The sequence below is a fragment of the Oryzias melastigma genome, linkage group LG5, assembly GCF_002922805.2.
Source record: "Oryzias melastigma strain HK-1 linkage group LG5, ASM292280v2, whole genome shotgun sequence".
Classification (NCBI taxonomy): domain Eukaryota; kingdom Metazoa; phylum Chordata; class Actinopteri; order Beloniformes; family Adrianichthyidae; genus Oryzias; species Oryzias melastigma.
The window spans coordinates 34,040,716-34,059,178 of NC_050516.1; the positions used below are offsets into that span (position 1 = coordinate 34,040,716).

General features: G+C 37.9%; 1 protein-coding gene across 1 annotated transcript in view; it reads left to right on the forward strand.

Moving 5' to 3' along the window:
* ptprga (protein tyrosine phosphatase receptor type Ga) overlaps window positions 1-18,463 on the forward strand; it is a gene marked incomplete at its 5' end in the record, with an annotated part of 89,903 nt that overhangs the window by 8,695 nt on the left and 62,745 nt on the right. The window contains 1 exon segment of the mRNA XM_024269808.1: window positions 1,820-1,968. Within this exon segment, the coding sequence (XP_024125576.1) occupies window positions 1,820-1,968 (149 nt within the window).

The following is an 18,463-nucleotide window of genomic DNA, read 5'->3' on the forward strand; positions in this document are numbered from 1 at the left end:
TTTTTTGTTATTTTCCCAGGAAACACTGGTTGTCTTTAAGCAGTTGTTTCCGCTAACAACCACTAGAGGGTGCTGCATCCGGAGTATTTGTGACTTACAGTGGCAGAAGAAGTGTCGTCCAAAACAAACATGGAAGAGAATCTGATAATTTCCTCTTAATTTGATACTTTTTTTATACAGATCAAACGAATACAAATCTTGTATTTCTTAATTTTTATATAGTTAAGCTGGGCTTAGCGGATTTGTGCTGAAAGGTTAGATTTTTCTCTAAAAAGTGCGACTTCATACTCCAGAGTGTGATATATGTTTTTTTCTTTTTGATTAGACATTTTTTGCTAGTTATTTCTCATGCAGACTAACTTGCGTATGGACCCAAAACTGATTGCAGGGTGTAGACAGCCTAGGCGGCCGCCTAGGGCACCATCTTCTGGAGGGGATGTCAAATTGCAGGTTTTTGTCTTTTTTTACGGTTTAGTACACCACTCATTTTGTGTGTAAAAAATTTAAAAAACTTTAAAAAAACTAATAATTAAAACTTTAAGGATGAAAAAGGAGCAAAACAAGCCCTCGGGACTGCTTTAAGGTTAAAATAGAAAGGAAAAAGGGGTCTCAAAGTCTGTTTTATTGGCATTCAATTGCTTGAGAATTCACCCAACCCCGCCCCCATTTCAGTTGAAATATACTCTTGTTTTTGGTTAGAAAAAAAATATTTAACTGGCGATCTAGTTTTTTTTTTTTTTTCCTCTTTTTAAACCCTTAACAACAGAAATATTTAAAACTTTAAACCTTAACTACTGGAGATGCTTATGAAAAGATCTACTATGCTGAGAGATGCTTCCATTGGAAGGGGGCCACATCCCGTTTCACGTCCCGGCTAGGGAAAAGTGTTACTATTAAAAAAAAAATAAAATAATTAAGTGAATATCATTTCATTGTTGAGAATCCAGAAACCAGGTTTCGCCTAGAGCGCCATGCAGCCCCGGACCCTGACTGTTACTGTTGGTTCGGGTTTTTTCCTTCTTCATCCTGTAGGCCTTCATCTTTAGCATCACTGGCACATTAATGCTGCTAGCAGATGTTTTCTTGCCTCACGACAGGAGTTCAGCTCTGCACACAAGGCCTGTCTCTGATCTTTTAGTCTTTTGTTGGTTTTCACCTTTTTTCCTCCGTCTGTCCGTCCGTCCATCTTTTAAAAACTCTTTACAAAACGGTTCATTGGTGCTTTCCCAGCAGTCTGCGATTTCATAGTTTGCCGTCAAACGATGAAAAGTTGGCGGTTCTTTTTCAGCAGCCGACTAAATCTCCATGTGTAGCGGAGGATCAGCTGACAGAGCAGCAGGTCTAATCTGACTAATGATGTCAGATCTAGATGTGGTGCGGGGCTCTTAATGCATTAGCATGCGACCTTAATCAGAACTGCAGAGGGATGAGAGTTGGGCTTGTCATGGTGCTTCAGATGTTGTAGAAAACCGAGACACTTTTAATCCGGCCTTATAAGACACTGCTGTGAACGGTAACGAGCGCTAATGGTGGCCCCCCCACATTTTCTCCTGTACATACATGGATACCCCCAGGCAACGCACCAATACACGTGTTCAAGATGACCTCTGAAGAACGGCGGAGGAAGTGGGTTTCAATAACGCTTTTTAGTCCTAGCATGAGATCATAGAAATAAAATCAGAAATGGAAAGTATCGCATAAACAAAGCTGTCCACTGACCTAACCTCTACAATTATTCATGCTATGGTCTCTAGTCTGCTAATGTACTCTAACCTTTCAATGAGTGTTTTTAGTTAGATTTTTTTTCTTTTCCTTGCAGTCGCTGTGCTCCTGAAGGATGACTATTTTGTGAGAGGAGCGGGACTGCCGGGGCGTTTTAAAGCCGAGAAGATGGAGTTTCACTGGGGCCAGAGTAGTGGATCAGCAGGCTCCGAACACAGCATAAATGGCAAAAGGTTCCCTGTAGAGGTAAGCCGTCATGTCGCAGCACCGTTTGACAAATGTCCCGGGTTCAGCTCTGAAGGTCGATGCTGAACGATGGAGAATCGTTTGTGAGGCGTTAGATATATGATGAGCTGATACCTAGTAAATATAGTAAACCAAAAACAAGTGTCCAAAGTGTGTTCATAAACTTAAGCCACTGTCCAAACCTTTTTACTGTCATCGCTACATGGAAGCATCGACTGTATATCTCTTTTACAATGCATGGAAGAAACTAGTGATGTTGCGAGATCAGGTTTATTTATTTTGAAAATCTCTACAAAAACTTTGATGATCACGTCTCCATGTCTGGGTTCATGAGGTCATTCAGAGACTCTCAGCTTCAACATCTACCACAGCAGATGAGTCTGGATGAAGGCTGCTTTCAGCGGTACTTCCGCTTCTCTGTGATGGCTAGCTGTTCCGTATTAGTCCAAGGAGGGAAAAAAATAAAGAAGTATACAATTTAAAGACATTTTATTATTTTATCAAAGGAAAAAAGAAAATTAAAATGAAGTTCAGTAGGAGAACAATCAGATTCTCCTCCATGTTGGTTTTGGACTCAACACGCTGGTTCCAACATCAACCTGCTACAGGCAGGAGCTGAGTGCTATGGAGCTGAATCGGGGCCAATATTATTTGAAACCCAAGTAAAACAAAAAAAAGAATTGTTGGTGTTTCGCCAAGAAAACGTAAAATGTCCGAAACTTTTTGCTATTCTAAAACTTAATAATTTCCAGCTTCAAATGTTCTGTTTTTTAGGCTTCAAAACTCAAAATTTCAATTTCAAAACTTTTTTTTCACTTTCAACCATTTTTTTTGTTGTTTTGCATTCGAATCTGAAAATTTCAGTTTCAAAACTTTTGGCCCTGTTGTAGGGCTTTGGGGCGGGGCTAACATATAGGACCAATCAAAATCGACGAGGGTGATAATAACAGTCAGTGACTGTAATTATCCAAGTATTTAGAGTCTGTGAACGCACCAGGACGGAAGTAACCACCCTCATTGATTTTGATTGGTCCTTCAAGTTAACCCCGCCCCAATGGGGCCAAGAGTTTTGAAACAAAAATTTTAGGATTCAAAAAAAAAAAAGCAACAAAGACTTGAAAGTGAAGAAAAGACAGAACATTTAAAGCTGGAAATAATTAAGTTTATTTTAGAAAATCAAAACGTTTCTGACAATTAAATATTTTTTTCAAAATGTTTTATTTGGGTTTTAGATATTTATGGCCTCAATTTGGCTCCATACACTTGGACTCAAGTTACCACCCTCATTGATTTTGATTGGTCCCTTGTGTTAGCCGCGCCACAACTGGGCCAAAAGTTTTTAAACTAAAATTTTCAGATTCGAAAGCGAAAAAAAAAAAAAAAAGTTGAAAGTGAAAAAAGTTTTGAAATTGAAATTTTGAGTTTTGAAACCTAAAAAACAGAACATTTTAAACAGAAAATAAATTAGTTTATCTTAGAATAGCAAATAGTTTCAGAGATGTTACTTTTTTTGGCCAAGCACCAATATTTTTTTTCTATTTCAAATGATATTGGCCCCAGTTTGGATGTTCAGATTCTTTAAAATTCTGACCCAGGGTGAAAAATTGGCCATGTAGCATGTCTAATTTTATACAGCGCCACATTACGGCCACGCCTGACGCTCAAATCCCGCAGCAGGACTTCTGATCCCATCTGACTTGACATTAGAACTGCCCCCCCCCCCGACACAGGAATCGTGTCCAGTGTGAACGCAGCTTGATCCACGTTGTGACTGATGGTGTTTCAGGTGCACACAGAAAAATATTCTCAAATACTCTCTCTTGAAGTTTTTGAATGTCATAAAAATGATTTGAAGCTCTATAGTTGAGAGCAGACCTTGGTACACCGCTACCTTCACTTTCTGTAAAAGCAAGTGTGAGTAAACTCTTCAACATTGTGATGCTTCATCCTCCTTCACCAACAGAAAGCCTCTTATTTACACCTTTTTAATTAACAGTTGAGCCAAAAAATGCTCTTTTTCCTAGAGAAATTGCTTTATGTCTTATTGATTGTTATTGAGCTACCATTCCAAAAATACAGTTTGAGTTTCTATGAAGTTTAAATAAATGTCACTGAGATTAGAGAGAGCTTTCGTGGGTTATTGGATTGCAGCTGCCCACTGCAGAAATCAGCAAAAATCAATGTTTACTTTAAGAAACCAAATAACTCCACCTGTGGGATTTTTTACAATGGATATATGATCTTATCGAAAAACTCCTCAGTGTTTAACTAATTAAAGGGAAAAAAAGTTCTGGTTATAGTGAAAATAAAAGGCAAAGACCTTAAATAGTTGTACAGTGAGAGTTTGCAACACCAAGTTATAATTTGTTCTGAGTCATGAATAAACAGCATACATATCACTTTAACATCATGCTCACCTTCAAGAGCTCGCCTTCAGTTTTTAAATGTATGTTATACATATAGGGCATATATAGGGCCCCTGAACCACAAGGTACATTAAATGAGACCAAACAGTCAGAGATAAATCTATCAGTCAGTGAGACTTGGACTGTTTTCATAGTACGGTGGCGCGGTGGTTAGTGCTCTTGCCTCACAGCGAGAAGGCCCGGTTCGAATCCCGGCTGGGACCTTTCTGTGTGGAGTTTGCATGTTCTCCCCGTGCATGCGTGGGTTTTCACCGGGGACTCCGGCTTCCTCCCACCGTCCAAAAACATGCTTCATAGGTTCATTGGTGACTCTAAATTGCCCCTAGGTGTGAATGTTAGAGTGAATGTGTGTGTGATTGAGGCCCTGCGACAGACTGGCGACCTGTCCAGGGTGTACCCCGCCTTCGCCCATCAGTAGTCGGGATAGGCTCCGGCACCCCGCGACCCCGAACGGGAAGAAGCGGCCAAGAAGATGGATAGATGAACTCTAGAACACGCCACATGTTAGCCATGTTAGAAGTGTTGTCAAGAAGTGTTAGCCATGTTAGAAGTGTTAGCCAGAAGTGTTAGCCATGTGAGAGGTGTTGTACAGAAGTGTAGGCCATATTAGAAGTGTTAGCCATATTAGAAGTGTTAGCCAGAATTGTTAGCCACGTTAGAAGTGTTAGCCAGAATTGTTAGCCACGTTAGAAGTTTTAGTACAGAAGTGTTAGACAGAAGTGTTAGCCAGAAGCGTTAGCCAGAAGTGTTAGCCATGTTAGAAGTGTTAGCCAGAATTGTTAGCCACGTTAGAAGTTTTAGTACAGAAGTGTTAGCCAGAAGTGTTAGCCATGTTAGAAGTTTTGGTCCAGAATTGTTAGCCAGAAGTGTTAGCCATGTTAGAAGTGTTAGCCAGAAGTGTTAGCCACGTTAGAAGTTTTAGTCCAGAAGTGTTAGCCATGTTAGAAGTTTTAGTCCAGAAGTGTTAGCCATGTTAGAAGCGTTAGCCAGAAGTGTTAGCCATGTTAGAAGTGTTGGTCCAGAATTGTTAGCCATGTTAGAAGCGTTAGCCAGAAGTGTTAGCCATGTTAGAAATGTTAGCCAGAAGTGTTAGCCATATTAGAAGTGTTGTACAGAATTGTTAGCCATGTTTGAAGCGTTAGCCAGAAGTGTTAGCCATGTTATAAGTGTTAGCCAGAAGTGTTAGCCATGTTAGAAGCGTTAGCCAGAATTGTTAGCCACATTAGAAGTGTTAGCCAGAGTTGTTAGCCACGTTAGAAGTTTTAGTACAGAAGTGTTAGACAGAAGTGTTAGCCAGAAGCGTTAGCCAGAAGTGTTAGCCATGTTAGAAGTGTTAGCCAGAATTGTTAGCCACGTTAGAAGTTTTAGTACAGAAGTGTTAGCCAGAAGTGTTAGCCATATTAGAAGTGTTAGCCAGAAGTGTTAGCCATGTTAGAAGTTTTGGTCCAGAATTGTTAGCCAGAAGTCTTAGCCATGTTAGAAGTGTTAGCCAGAAGTGTTAGCCACGTTAGAAGTTTTAGTCCAGAAGTGTTAGCCATGTTAGAAGTTTTAGTCCAGAAGTGTTAGCCATGTTAGAAGCGTTAGCCAGAAGTGTTAGCCATGTTAGAAGTGTTGGTCCAGAATTGTTAGCCATGTTAGAAGTGTTAGCCAGAAGTGTTAGCCATGTTAGAAATGTTAGCCAGAAGTGTTAGCCATATTAGAAGTGTTGTACAGAATTGTTAGCCATGTTAGAAGCGTTAGCCAGAAGTCTTAGCCATGTTATTAATTTTAGCCAGAAGTGTTAGCCATGTTAGAAATGTTACCCAGAAGTGTTAGCCATGTTAGAAGTTTTAGTCCAGAAGTGTTAGCCATGTTAGAAGCGTTAGCCAGAAGTGTTAGCCATGTTAGAAATGTTAGCCAGAAGTGTTAGCCATATTAGAAGTGTTGTACAGAATTGTTAGCCATGTTAGATGTGTTAGCCAGAATTGTTAGTCATGTTAGAAGTGTTAGCCAGAAGTGTTAGCCATATTAGAAGTGTTAGCCATGTTAGAAGTGTTAGCCAGATGTGTTAGCCATATTAGAAGTGTTAGCCAGAAGTGTGAGCCATGTTAGAAGTGTTAGCCATATTAAAAGTGTTAGCCAGAAGTGTTAGCCATGCTAGAAGTGTTAGCCATATTGAAAGTGTTAGCCATATTAGAAGTGTTGGCCAGAAGTGTTAGCCATATTAGAAGTGTTAGCCAGAAGTGTTAGCCATATTAGAAGTGTTGGCCAGAAGTGTTAGCCATATTAGAAGTGTTAGCCAGAAGTGTTAGCCATGCTAGAAGTGTTAGCCAGAAGTGTTAGCCATGCTAGAAGTGTTAGCCATATTGAAAGTGTTAGCCATATTAGAAGTGTTGGCCAGAAGTGTTAGCCATATTAGAAGTGTTAGCCAGAAGTGTTAGCCATGCTAGAAGTGCCAGAAGTGTTAGCCATATTAGAAGTGTTAGCCAGAAGTGTTAGCCATGTTAGAAGTGTTAGCCATATTAAAAGTGTTAGCCATGTTAGAAGTATAAGAAAAATCTCAGTGAGCAATGTAGCCATGTTTTTTTCAATGACGGACACAAGCCTTCCATTCATAGAGTTGGTCAGTTTCTTCATCTTCTTGGGATCAACGTTTTGTGTTCAGAGGTGTCTTGTTTACCTTTACTGTAAATCTTCACTAAATAAGGTCCAACAGTTTTCAGTAAGGTTCAGGTCAAATGAGGAAGGGGTCTATGTCATGAGTTCTTCATCCTTAAGGCCTTTGTAGGCCAGCCATGTAGTAGAGTACTTTGGTGAATGTGATGGAGCGTTGACTTGTATACAAATGAGGGTCTTCTTGAAAGATGCTTGAAGAAAGTGTCTTCTAGAAATTAACAGTAGGTCTGAGACTTGATCTTGAGTCCATTTTCAAGTTGAAAAGGTCCAAGTAGGTTATTTTTAATGATACCTGCTCACACCAGCTCCACCTTGCTAGCGTATAAGTCCAAGTGGAGCTCCGTGTCCATTACTGATCCAACCACGGGCCCAACCTTCTGGTCCATCAAGAGTCGCTCTCATCTCATCAGTCCACAAAACCTTTGAAAAGTCTGTCCTGAGACATTTCTCAGCCTATTCTTGATGTTTGAACTTGTTGAGAGGTGGTCTGGTTTCAGCTTTTCTGACTTTGGCCATGTCTAAGAACTGAATGTCTTTTTTACACTCCAGGTAGGTTACAGTTGTGGAATATGGCAGCACTGGTGGATAAAGGGTTCCTGGTAGCTTCACGGTTGATTATTCTCAAATCTTTGGTAGTTAATTAGCATCTTCTCTTCTCCACAGGTTTTTGCTTCCTCATCAACAATTTGCAACAAAACCCTTAATAGTTCTGCGATCACACCCCAGTATGTTGGATATTTCAAGAGAGCTGCATCCCTCTGAAAGACTTTTTACAATATTTGACTTGTCAGGGTCAGTAAAATCTCTCTTACTGCCCACTTTACTCGAGGAGAAGAATTAGCATAATAATTCTGCACACCTTTAAATAGGATTTTGACCTTTCTAGGCCATGCCCTCCTTAGTAACACAAGTTCCTCTCACCTGATATGCACTGAATCCAATATGCATCAAGTTCATTTGGCTTGATGTTGTCAACTTTGCATAAAATTATTACATTATGGTGATTTAAATTACAAGGTGCACTTAAAAAAATAACTATTTTAATTTCATAGTATGGAAATATCTCATATTTCATACGTTTTGCGAATCCTCTTTTCTTTTTTACTAAATCTTAACCTAAATGGTTAATGATTAGCTTAAATGGAACATATTGTGGTGGAAGCTGCTGGTGTGCAGCAGATCCAAACACGGCGCCGATCCTCCTCTGTTTGTGTCTTGGCGCTCTTCTTTGGAACACTCTCTACCAGCACAGCTTTTGATGCTGAATGGCTGCGTAATTAGATTTATTTTTGTCACATCATTTTGTGTTCAGCGTACTGTTAAAGGGCACTGGATTAAATGCAGCCATTATAAAGCTGTTGTGCGTCTGCCGTTTTGATGGTTGCTTCTAAATAATATTATAGAACTCCCTTTAATGGCCAGCCTGTGCAGCTGTTGGAAAAACTATGCCCTTCAGTTACATAACTTCATATGAAATAATGCCGCTTCACGGCTTGGGATGGTTTGGCGTGTAGATCAATGCATTTGACGTCTTTGTATTTAAGGAACACAGATTCTGAGCAAATGAGGAAAATAATAAACATCTTTCAGCAGATTGACGGTTTTTACTCGATGATAAAGGAAAGATACTTTTTTTTTGTTTATTTCTTGTAAAAGAAGGAAAAAACAGGCTGTTCATTTCCTTTAAATATTGTTCCAGAGCTGGATGTGAATTTTAAAAACAACCCACGCACGCTCAAACGCACAATGTTCAGCTCTTTTTGTACAATAAAAGCTACCTCACAAACCAGGAAAAAAAGGGATAAAGGATAATAAAAACCAGTTTGATTTTCAATGAGAGGCTTCTAAATATTTTACTAGGGATTCTTGAATGTTTAAGGTAAGGAAACAACTAAAAATGTTTTATTTTTGAGAACTTTAAACCAAACTTTGCTGACGGTTTTCAGACGATGATGAATGGAAGTCACACAGACATCATGTTTCATGAAAAATCGACATTTACATTGTGAGATTTTGGTTAAAAAACGTAATCATAATTAAAACACTGCTGGGAAAGTTGTTTTTTTTTTTTAGATATAAAAACAAAATCGTTATATTTACAAAAAGTTAAAATGTATTCATAATGCTCCGCCCCCAAATTGTGTGGAATACGAATTAAAGCCAGTGAGATGCAACTTTTTAAAACACATTTAATTTAGATTATTGTGAAATGATATAGTTATAGTTATGATATTTAAACTGTTTTGAATGTTACTGTTTAAATGTTAAGGAATCCACCTGGAAGAAGAAAATAAAGATTTCTTCAGAAGCTGTTATGAAACAAAAATGAAACTAGAAAAGTCACATTACCTGCGATAATGCTAGTGTGAATGCATTATCGCATTAATTCGGTTGTTGTAAATCGCGTAAATTGCTTAAATTTGCAGTAATTGCTTAAATTGTATAACGTGCATTAAGTGTATAAAGTGTATAAAGTGTGTAAAGTGTGTAAAGTGCTTAAATTGCATTAATTAGCATTAATAGCTGAAATTGCATTAATTAGCATAAATTGCGTAAAAAACGTAAAATGTACGAATACCAAAAGTTCTTGCATTAATGTCCTGAACCTGCTGAACGTTTTGATACCATATTGTAAAAGTTTTAAGGTGCAGTAAAAAGTTTTAAATTTTCCCATTGACTTAACATGGGCTGAAAATTCGCATAAATTGTGTAATATCGCGAAAACTGTAAAATTTGAGAAACCCAAAAATACAAGCAGTAATGTCCTTAACGAGCTGAACGTTTTGATACCTAGATTGTGTAAATCGCATAAAGTGTGCTTGAGTTTTTACGTGTCAAAAAACGTACGGAAGAAAACGTAAATGAAGAATCTCAATAGTGTGAATGCATTGAATGCATTCACACAATGAAAAATTGAGGTTTAATTAAAAAAAAAAAAGAAAATTAGAATTCAGTTCTTCAATGCAGGAGAAAGGAGACTTTCTGGCGTCTTGGCAGTTGTAAAGCCAGCATTCATTAAGGCTGTGCATTGATATTACATGCATGTGGGGAATATTTTCCCGCCATCCAAACCTTTTTGTTTTTTTTCCTTGCTTAAGTTTTTTTTATTCGGGTTGTAGGAACAAATCCCAGGGTTTCTGGAACGTTCCGCTCTGAGGAGAAGACACCAGCATTGAGATGTTTAGTTGCACTTTAGTGGTTTGGCTTTGCAGCCGCAACATCTCACCATCATCGAAAATTCCATCTTCTCCTCTGTATTCCGAAGTCGCCCTGAATCAAACGGGAGGCAGTTTGTCCCGCAGTTGAACTTTGGCTGCATGCGGGTCGGGTGATGGGACAACAATTTCAAGTACACCAGCAAACCTACAGTAGCGCTGCTAAAAAAAAAAAAACTCGTTTTAAGGGAGCTGCAGGGGCCGAGTCAAATGCCTGACCTCGTCACAGCTGAAATGTGTACCGACACCTTAAGAGAGCTGAGAAAAGATACATGAATGAATGCTGTAGAACTCAAGGATCCGACCCTGAATTCCTGCTCAGCATCATAGGAGATGACAGGGACGTAGTTACAGATTCACACTTTTGTTGAAGACTATTCCATCCACATTTTGGTGCAGTTTGTGTTTAATAATCGATGCCACTGGATTTTGACTCAGTGTTTTTGTTGAAGTCACATTCCGATCATTTCCAGTTGTCTTTTAAATAGAATTATGCTGTTTTTAGGCAAAACATATATTTCTAAGAGTTTAATTAGTGCTGCCACAAACGATTATTTGAATAGTCGACTAATCACCGATTATTTTTTCCGATTAGTCGACTAATCGGGTCATGTGCAAACTGGATGTAAAGCACACATCTTAACCATCATTAGCTTTAAACGAACTAAAAACTAGATATATAACATTACCTGTGATAATGCTAGTGAGAACACTGTAAGCTGAATTTAGCCGCTGAAGATGCTACTGCTGATAGCTGAAGCTGCTGAAATTAATAACTAAAAACGCTGAAGCTGAAAGCCAGCTAAAATATTAGTAAAATGCCAAAGTAGCCTAAAAAACTGAAAAAGCCTGAGTTAGTCAGCTGAAATTTTAGCTGAACTCCAAATTAGCCTAAAACACTGAACAAATCCTGAATTAGCTAAAATAGCTAGCATGTAGCTGAAATATTAGCTAAACTCCAAAATAGCCTAAAAAACCTTAATAAATGCTAAAATAGTCCAAAAAGCTAGCAGAATGCCATTATTACATACAAAATAAAATAACAACTAATCGACTATTACATTAGTTGTCGACTATTTTAATAGTCGACTAACTGTGGCAGTCCTACTTCCTTGCCCCCAGCCCCCAATGTCCAAATTAAATAGTTAAAAAGTCAAAATTAAACTTTCAGTATTTTTTGTATTAATTGTAGTATTGAAGCTAACATTTAAATATTTCAAATGGTTATTATAATCCGTAGTACATGTGCAGGTGAGGCACTGCCATGCCTCCCTGGCAAATGTGGGCCGAGTCGTGGTTAGTGGTCCGTACAGACCTCTGGAGCTGGGACAAAATATCGGTATGGCGAACTATCGAGATATTTCAATTCACGAACCATTACCGGTCCTCCACCATGCTTTGCATGAGCATGACGATGAAATGTAAGGAGTGAAATCGTCATCATTTTTAATTGGACTGATACGTGCCTATAAAGTTTTAGACATTAAATCCCGGATACGTTTTCATCCGGCTACAACACAAGGTGCACTTCTCTGTCCTTCCTTCCTGCTTTTCATGTTTGCCATATCGAGATTCATCGATATCGTGAGCCATTTATCGTGAATCACATTGTATCGTGAGTTACCCTGACATTCCCAGCCCTACAGACCACGGATTATCATTATTATTAAGGCATTTTCAATGGTTGACGTCACGATCTCTGTCTAGTTCTATACAGTCAATGGTGTGGAGCAACCCCGCCCCACCTTCCCGTCACCCATAGCTGAGAGCTATCTCTTTACAGCCCCTCACGAATCCAATCTAACGTTACTGGTGCAATAAAAATGGTGAGCAATATTGGAGCTATCCATCCGTACATTTCTGATCCAGATACCAGCTCAGACGAGGGAAACAAAGATAAGTTCTTCTCAATTCACGTTTTTAAAATTCTGCTTCTGATTAGTGATTTGAATGAGAAAGTGCTCAGAAGTGCTTAAATTTCTTTGTAGATCTCCTCCATCCTCATAAAAAGACCACAAGAACACGTTAAAAACACCCAAAACACAGTTTTCATGGAAGTGGGTCCTTTAAGTAACAACACTTTTGACCTGAAATGAACTTTCAGATTTCAGATTTTTCCTTTTCTGAACTTAAAAGCTGAACACGGACTTTCATTTTCGCATGCTTGTATAAGGTGAATTACAGAAGTGGTTATCAAAGATTTACCTTTGAAAACTACTTTATCATAAGTCCGACTGCATATATCAAACGTGATGCATTATTCCAGTCGGTGAACCAGAGAGTAAAAGTAAAATCAAATGATGAATGGCTCTGGAGGAGCGTGGCGGTGTGGGATCTGGCTTTTAACCATGTGACAGCTCCATCTTGTACCATGTGCCATTTTCATTTGTCACATTTATGACATCCAACAATATGATGCATTTGAGGTTGTATTATATCTGACAAAATGAGTGTAGGAAAATTGTGTGTTCTCATGTAGAAGTGCGCTCGCTGCACGCTGTGACCTTTCAGAGCACAGGTTAGATTTGTTCTGTGGCGTTTTTTTTCTGGATCGTGACACCCCGGCCGTGAAGGTTAAGGCCCAGGAGTTATTTGCCTCTGCCAAGATAAAATTGTTTTATCACATTCGGGCTAATTATCTCTCCACGCCAACCGAGTCACATCCAGCCTTGGGCCGCGTGTGACACCGCATAAAATATTTACTCCTATTGTGGAAACTCTTGTCAAAAAGTGTCTTTTCAGACGATAGACGCGCTCGCAAATACATCTGACCTGCACGCAGGAAAGGGAAGACGAATTAAGAGCTGCACCATGGAACTGATCTGGCTTTATGTTTATAAAAAAAGGAGGAGAAAAAAAGGAAAAGCGATGGCTTCCCCTGGCCTGTGGCTCTGGAGCTTGACATTAATCTAACCACGGTCTTTTTCATGGAAGTGGAGTGAGGAAATCAATACATGGACCACCTGTTCTCTCAAACAGCATAATGAAAAATGAAACTGTGGACTTTTTCTCCCTCAGGGTACCTCAGGGAGATCTTTTCTCATAATATATTAGGATGTCACCAAGGTTAGATTAATTATACATGGATTGCAAATCACACCTTAGAAGGGTATACATTTGCACACTCCCCACCACTAAAGGCATGTGAATAAGTGTTCCTGTGAGCATACAGTAAAGAAGATTGAAGCACTGAAAGCCATCGCGGCCGTCGAAAGAAAACCCAGCCGGCGTGTTCCAGGACTGGAGGCTGATCTTTTGACCCGCGCAGAGCGCTGAGAAACGAATGCCAATCACCAGTACAAGTCGCAGAAGCCAAAAAATACATAATGAAGAAGAAAAAAACGTCGCACTTTTAAGAGAAAAGTCCTACATTTATGAACAAATTCAACAAACCAGAAGTTGCGTCAAAAATGTGTTGATAAACTAGACGCTCCCTAGCGTGTGGAGAAGCTATCTTTTAGCCTCATCGCTACATTTGACTGTATATCTCGTTTAAAATGCACGGAAGATACGGATGATGTTCAGAGGTTAAGTTGTTTATTTGAAAGAGTTTTACAAAAGCATCTATAATCACGTTTCATTCTGGGTTCAGGACAGCAGTCTTTTTCTTTTTCTCACGGTGATCTTTACCTTCTAGCCTGCAGGAGCTGCATCTGAATTAGTGCTGCTACAAACGATTATTTTAAGAATCACTGATTATTTTTTTCAGATTAGTTTACTAATCAGGTCATGCACAAACTGGACGTAAAGTCCACATCTTAACCATCATTAGCTTCAAACTAACTAAAAGCTAGATATAAAACATTACCTGCGATAATGCTAGTGTGAATGCTGTAAGCTGAAATTGACCGCTGAAGATGGTAGTTTTGATAGCTGAAGATGCTGAACTTGATAGCTAAAGACCCTGAAGGTGATAGTTGAAAATGCTGAAGTTGATGTTAGCTAAAATGTTAGCTAAATGCCTAATTAGCCTAAAAACAAACAAAAAAAAAACCCATGTTAGCCAAAATAGCTAGCATGCAGTAAAATATTAGCTAAACTCTAAAATACATTACAAAGCAAAAAAAAAAAAAAAGCCTAAATTAGCCAAAAAAGCTAGCATGCAACTGAAATATGAAGCCCAATGAGGCAAATTTCCTTGTGATTTTGGGCTATATAAATAAAATTGAATTGAATTAAAATATTAGCTAAACTCCAAAATAGCCCGAGAATTCTCAATAAATGCAAAAATAGTCCAAAAAGCTACCAGAATGCCATTATAACTTTCAACTTTCTGCACTCCCGACTCCATATAATATAAAATAACGACTAATCCACTATTAAATTAGCCTAATCTGAATGACGGTGTTTTTAGCTGCTCTTCTGTCTGTTTGTAATCCAGTGTTGGCTTGTTGTCCCGCATTAGTCCAAGGGAAAAAAAATAATAATAATGTCTTGATGCAAATAAGAAAAACATCAAAACGTTCATGAAATTCTCAGCCACGTTTGTTTTGAACGGCACTTCTTCTTCTGCGTTTCTGTCAGCAGCAAATACTGATACACAAACCTGCAGTGCCCTCTAGTGTCTGTTAGTGGGAAACAACTGCTAAAAGGCAACCTTTTGATAGTGGGAAAATAGTGAATATATGAGCCTATTTATGTGTAAAATAAAACGAGACTTATTGTCCGTGTAGAAGCGTGCACAGATATAAAAAAAAAAATGCCACGAAAACTCATGAGCGATAGATTGTTTGTGCTAGGTTGATAAAATCAATTGATTTGAATCAATCTACACTTAACAGATCAAGAATCGATTCTGAAACATACAGCGTGATTTAGCACATAAAGCTAAAGTCTGCTAGCCTGATGCTAACATCTTATAGGATTTCCCATAGGATGGCTAATGCTAACACTCAGTTGACCTAAACATACATTGCTGAATAAATGAACATCTTTGCAAACTCACAGGCATGAACTTTCCAAACTTTTTTAAGAAAATATTTTTAAAGTAACCATTTGTGGTCTAAAACACCGTTCTTTGCTCATACTTTTTCTTCTTCTGGAATAAGGTGTAATTCTGTAGCGCGGTCGCCATCTAGTGGCCAAACTGAAACATCCTCCAGGAGAAGCTGAACAATGTTTACAATGTTAATGATCTGAACATTTTTGTTAGAACTTCTCTTTTTGAGAATCCTTGTAGCACTGTATGATATTAACAATCTCATTATTACAGTATGTGAACTGGATTGGATGAACATGAATATCTTAAAAACATATACAGACTAATAATGTTTTTTTCTAAACAAATGTGTATAACTGTGTAAACTCGAAATTGAATTGAAGAATTTAAAAAATAATATGAATCCAATCGATTCAGGCTTTCGAGAATCAAATCGTTTTTGGAAATTATTATTGATGCCCAAGCCTGGAGACTGTGCAGCCATTTTCAGATAAGAGGATGCAGGGAAATGCATGAAGAAAGCTGAAGCGGACGGCCAAGTTTGACACCATCTTTGACTGAATCAAGCGGTTATGAATCAGAGAATATTTTTAACCCGTTTGATGTTGAGATTTTTCATCCTCCTGTTTCCATTGTGCTCTGAAACAATAGAAACAGCGGTGTCTGCTTTTGTGTTTATTTCACTCTCAGCTGGAATAATATTAGGTCAACAAACCTTTTTTTTGGTTTTTTAATCAAATCTCTTCGTTTTTATTCAATAAAACAATGAAACTACTCTCATCCTGCTTGGAAAGTTTCATCAAGGATGTGTGCTAATGCAGCTGACACATTCTGCGTCTTGAAAATTAAAACTTTAGCACTTGTAGATAAAAAAGAAAAAACGACAAGGTAGATGATAATGTGCAAAAAGAGTGTGAGAAGAGCGAATTCATCAAACAAAATGTTGTAGTAGCACAGTCAGGAATCCGCGGAAAATGCGTTTGCTTCTCTGTGATAAAACTTCTTTTTTTCTTTTCTTGGCTCAACGTTTCGCCATCTTGGGAAATCATGCAAAACAAGACTTTGTTTTTTACCCTTTCCGCTTTAAGTGGGACATGGGAATGCAGAGGAGCTTTAAGCTTTTGTGTTCACTCTCACTTTGTGCTGGAAATGAAGAAAAAAAAAAATCTGGCATAAACTGAATTTAGACTGGAAAAAATCTCCCAGGAAATATGGGCTCTGCTTTGCAAACAGCTTAAGGATTTGTCAGACCACCTGTTTGTCCTTTTTTATACCAACAACTTTGTCTGTGGGAACGGATCAAGTTTGCTCTAACAAGGCGAGCGCGTCAACAAACGGTAAACAAAACGTCTTCTCCAGTGATTGGAGTTTCTTTATTAAGTGCTATGAAAGACTATAATTGAAAATCACTTTTTCCCAAAGTGTGCAGTTAACCATAGCAGGTCACGTGAGCCAATCTCTGTGAGTAAATGAAGCCTAAGGGGGCAGCATAATTGGGTAATGTAGTTAATAACATCTGAAGGGTGATGAATGGCCAGTCGTTCTTCTTGCTGAGTTCTCAGACAACAAATTAGTTCCATTAAAGGCTGCAGTTAAAGGAAACTGATTAACCTAAATTATTTGGATAGAGTCGTTGGAAGCACTAGGTTGGTCGGACCCGATGACCTTATTCTTTTTTTATACACTTGCTTGCTTACTTTGTAGCTTTTGTCGTCAGCACACTCAGCTGCGGAGTCTTATAATTTCCTTTTTCGAGAGGGAGGGGGGCGAACTCTTTAATTAAATCAACATCTAGGACCTTTTTCTTATTGCCAATTAACTCAGTTCAGTGACATAAAAGGAGTTTTTAATTTAGAGGCTTTACAGCCAGATGATAGACGGCTCCAATTGCTACTTTTAGAATCGTTTGCTGATTTGGATCGCTTCTACCATACAATCTGCTTTAAACAGGGTCTGATGTTTTTAGTGCTTTATGAAGGATAGCATATTTCAGTGTACACAAACAAGCCAGCTTTGTTTGGGAATCAGAAGCATTGTTGTGGGGGATTTAAGGCAGGGTTCCCCATTTTTTTTTTTTTTTTTTTTTTTGAGGGCCACGTAATTGTTTTCATCTCTGAAATTAGCCAAAACAGTAGCATGTAGCTGAAATAATAGCTAAAAATAAAGGGAAAAATTTCTAATTTTGCCAAAACGGCTAACATAAAGCTAAAATATTAGCTTAACTCCAAATTAGCCTAAAAAATGAAAAAAAAAGCCTAAATTATCCAAAACAGCTAGTATGTAGCTGAAATGTTGGCTAGATGCTAAATTAGCCGAAAAACTTGAACATTTTCGAATTTTGCCAAAACAGCTAACACAAAGTTAAAAGCTTAACTACAAATTATCCTAAAACAGAAAAAAGCCTAAATTAACCAAAACAGCTAGCATGGAGCTGGAATATTAGCTAAATGCGAAATTAGCTTAAATACTGTAAAAATGTCCATTTTGCGGAAACGGCTAACACAAAGCTAAAATATTAGCTTAACTCCAAATTAGCCTAAAAACTGAAAAAAGCCTAAATTAGCCAAAACAGCTAGCATGTATCAAAAATATTAGCAAAATTCCAAATTAGCTAAAAAAAAAGAAGCTAAAATAGCCAAAAAAGATAGCATGTAGTTCAAATATTGGCTAAATGCCAAATTAGCCTAAAAACTTGAAAATTTTCTAATTTACCAAAACAGCTAACATAAAGTTAAAAGTTTAACTCAAATTAGCCTAAAAGAGAAAAAAGCCTAAATAACCAAAAAAGGTAGCATGGAGCTGGAATATTAGCTAAATGCCAAATTAGCTATAAAAAAAAGAAGCTAAATTAGCCAAAACAGCTAGCATGTATCCAAAATATTCGCTAAATGCCAAATTAGCTAAAAAAAAAAATAATTAGCCAAAACAGCTAGCATGTAGTTGAAATATTAGCTAGATACCAAATTAGCCTAAAAACTTGAAAATGTTCTAATTCAGCCAAAACAGCTAACATAAAGTTAAAAGCTTGACTCCAAATTAGCCTAAAACAGTAAAAAGCCTAAATTAGCCAAAACAGCTAGCATGTATCGAAAATATTAGCTAAATCCCAAATTAGCTAAAAAAAAAAATAGATAAATAAGGAAAAATTTCTAATTTTGCTGAAACGGCTAACATAAAGCTAAAGTATTAGCTAAAGTCAAATTAGCCTAAAAAAATGAAAGAAGCCTAAATTAGCCAAAACAGCTAGCATGTAGCTGAAA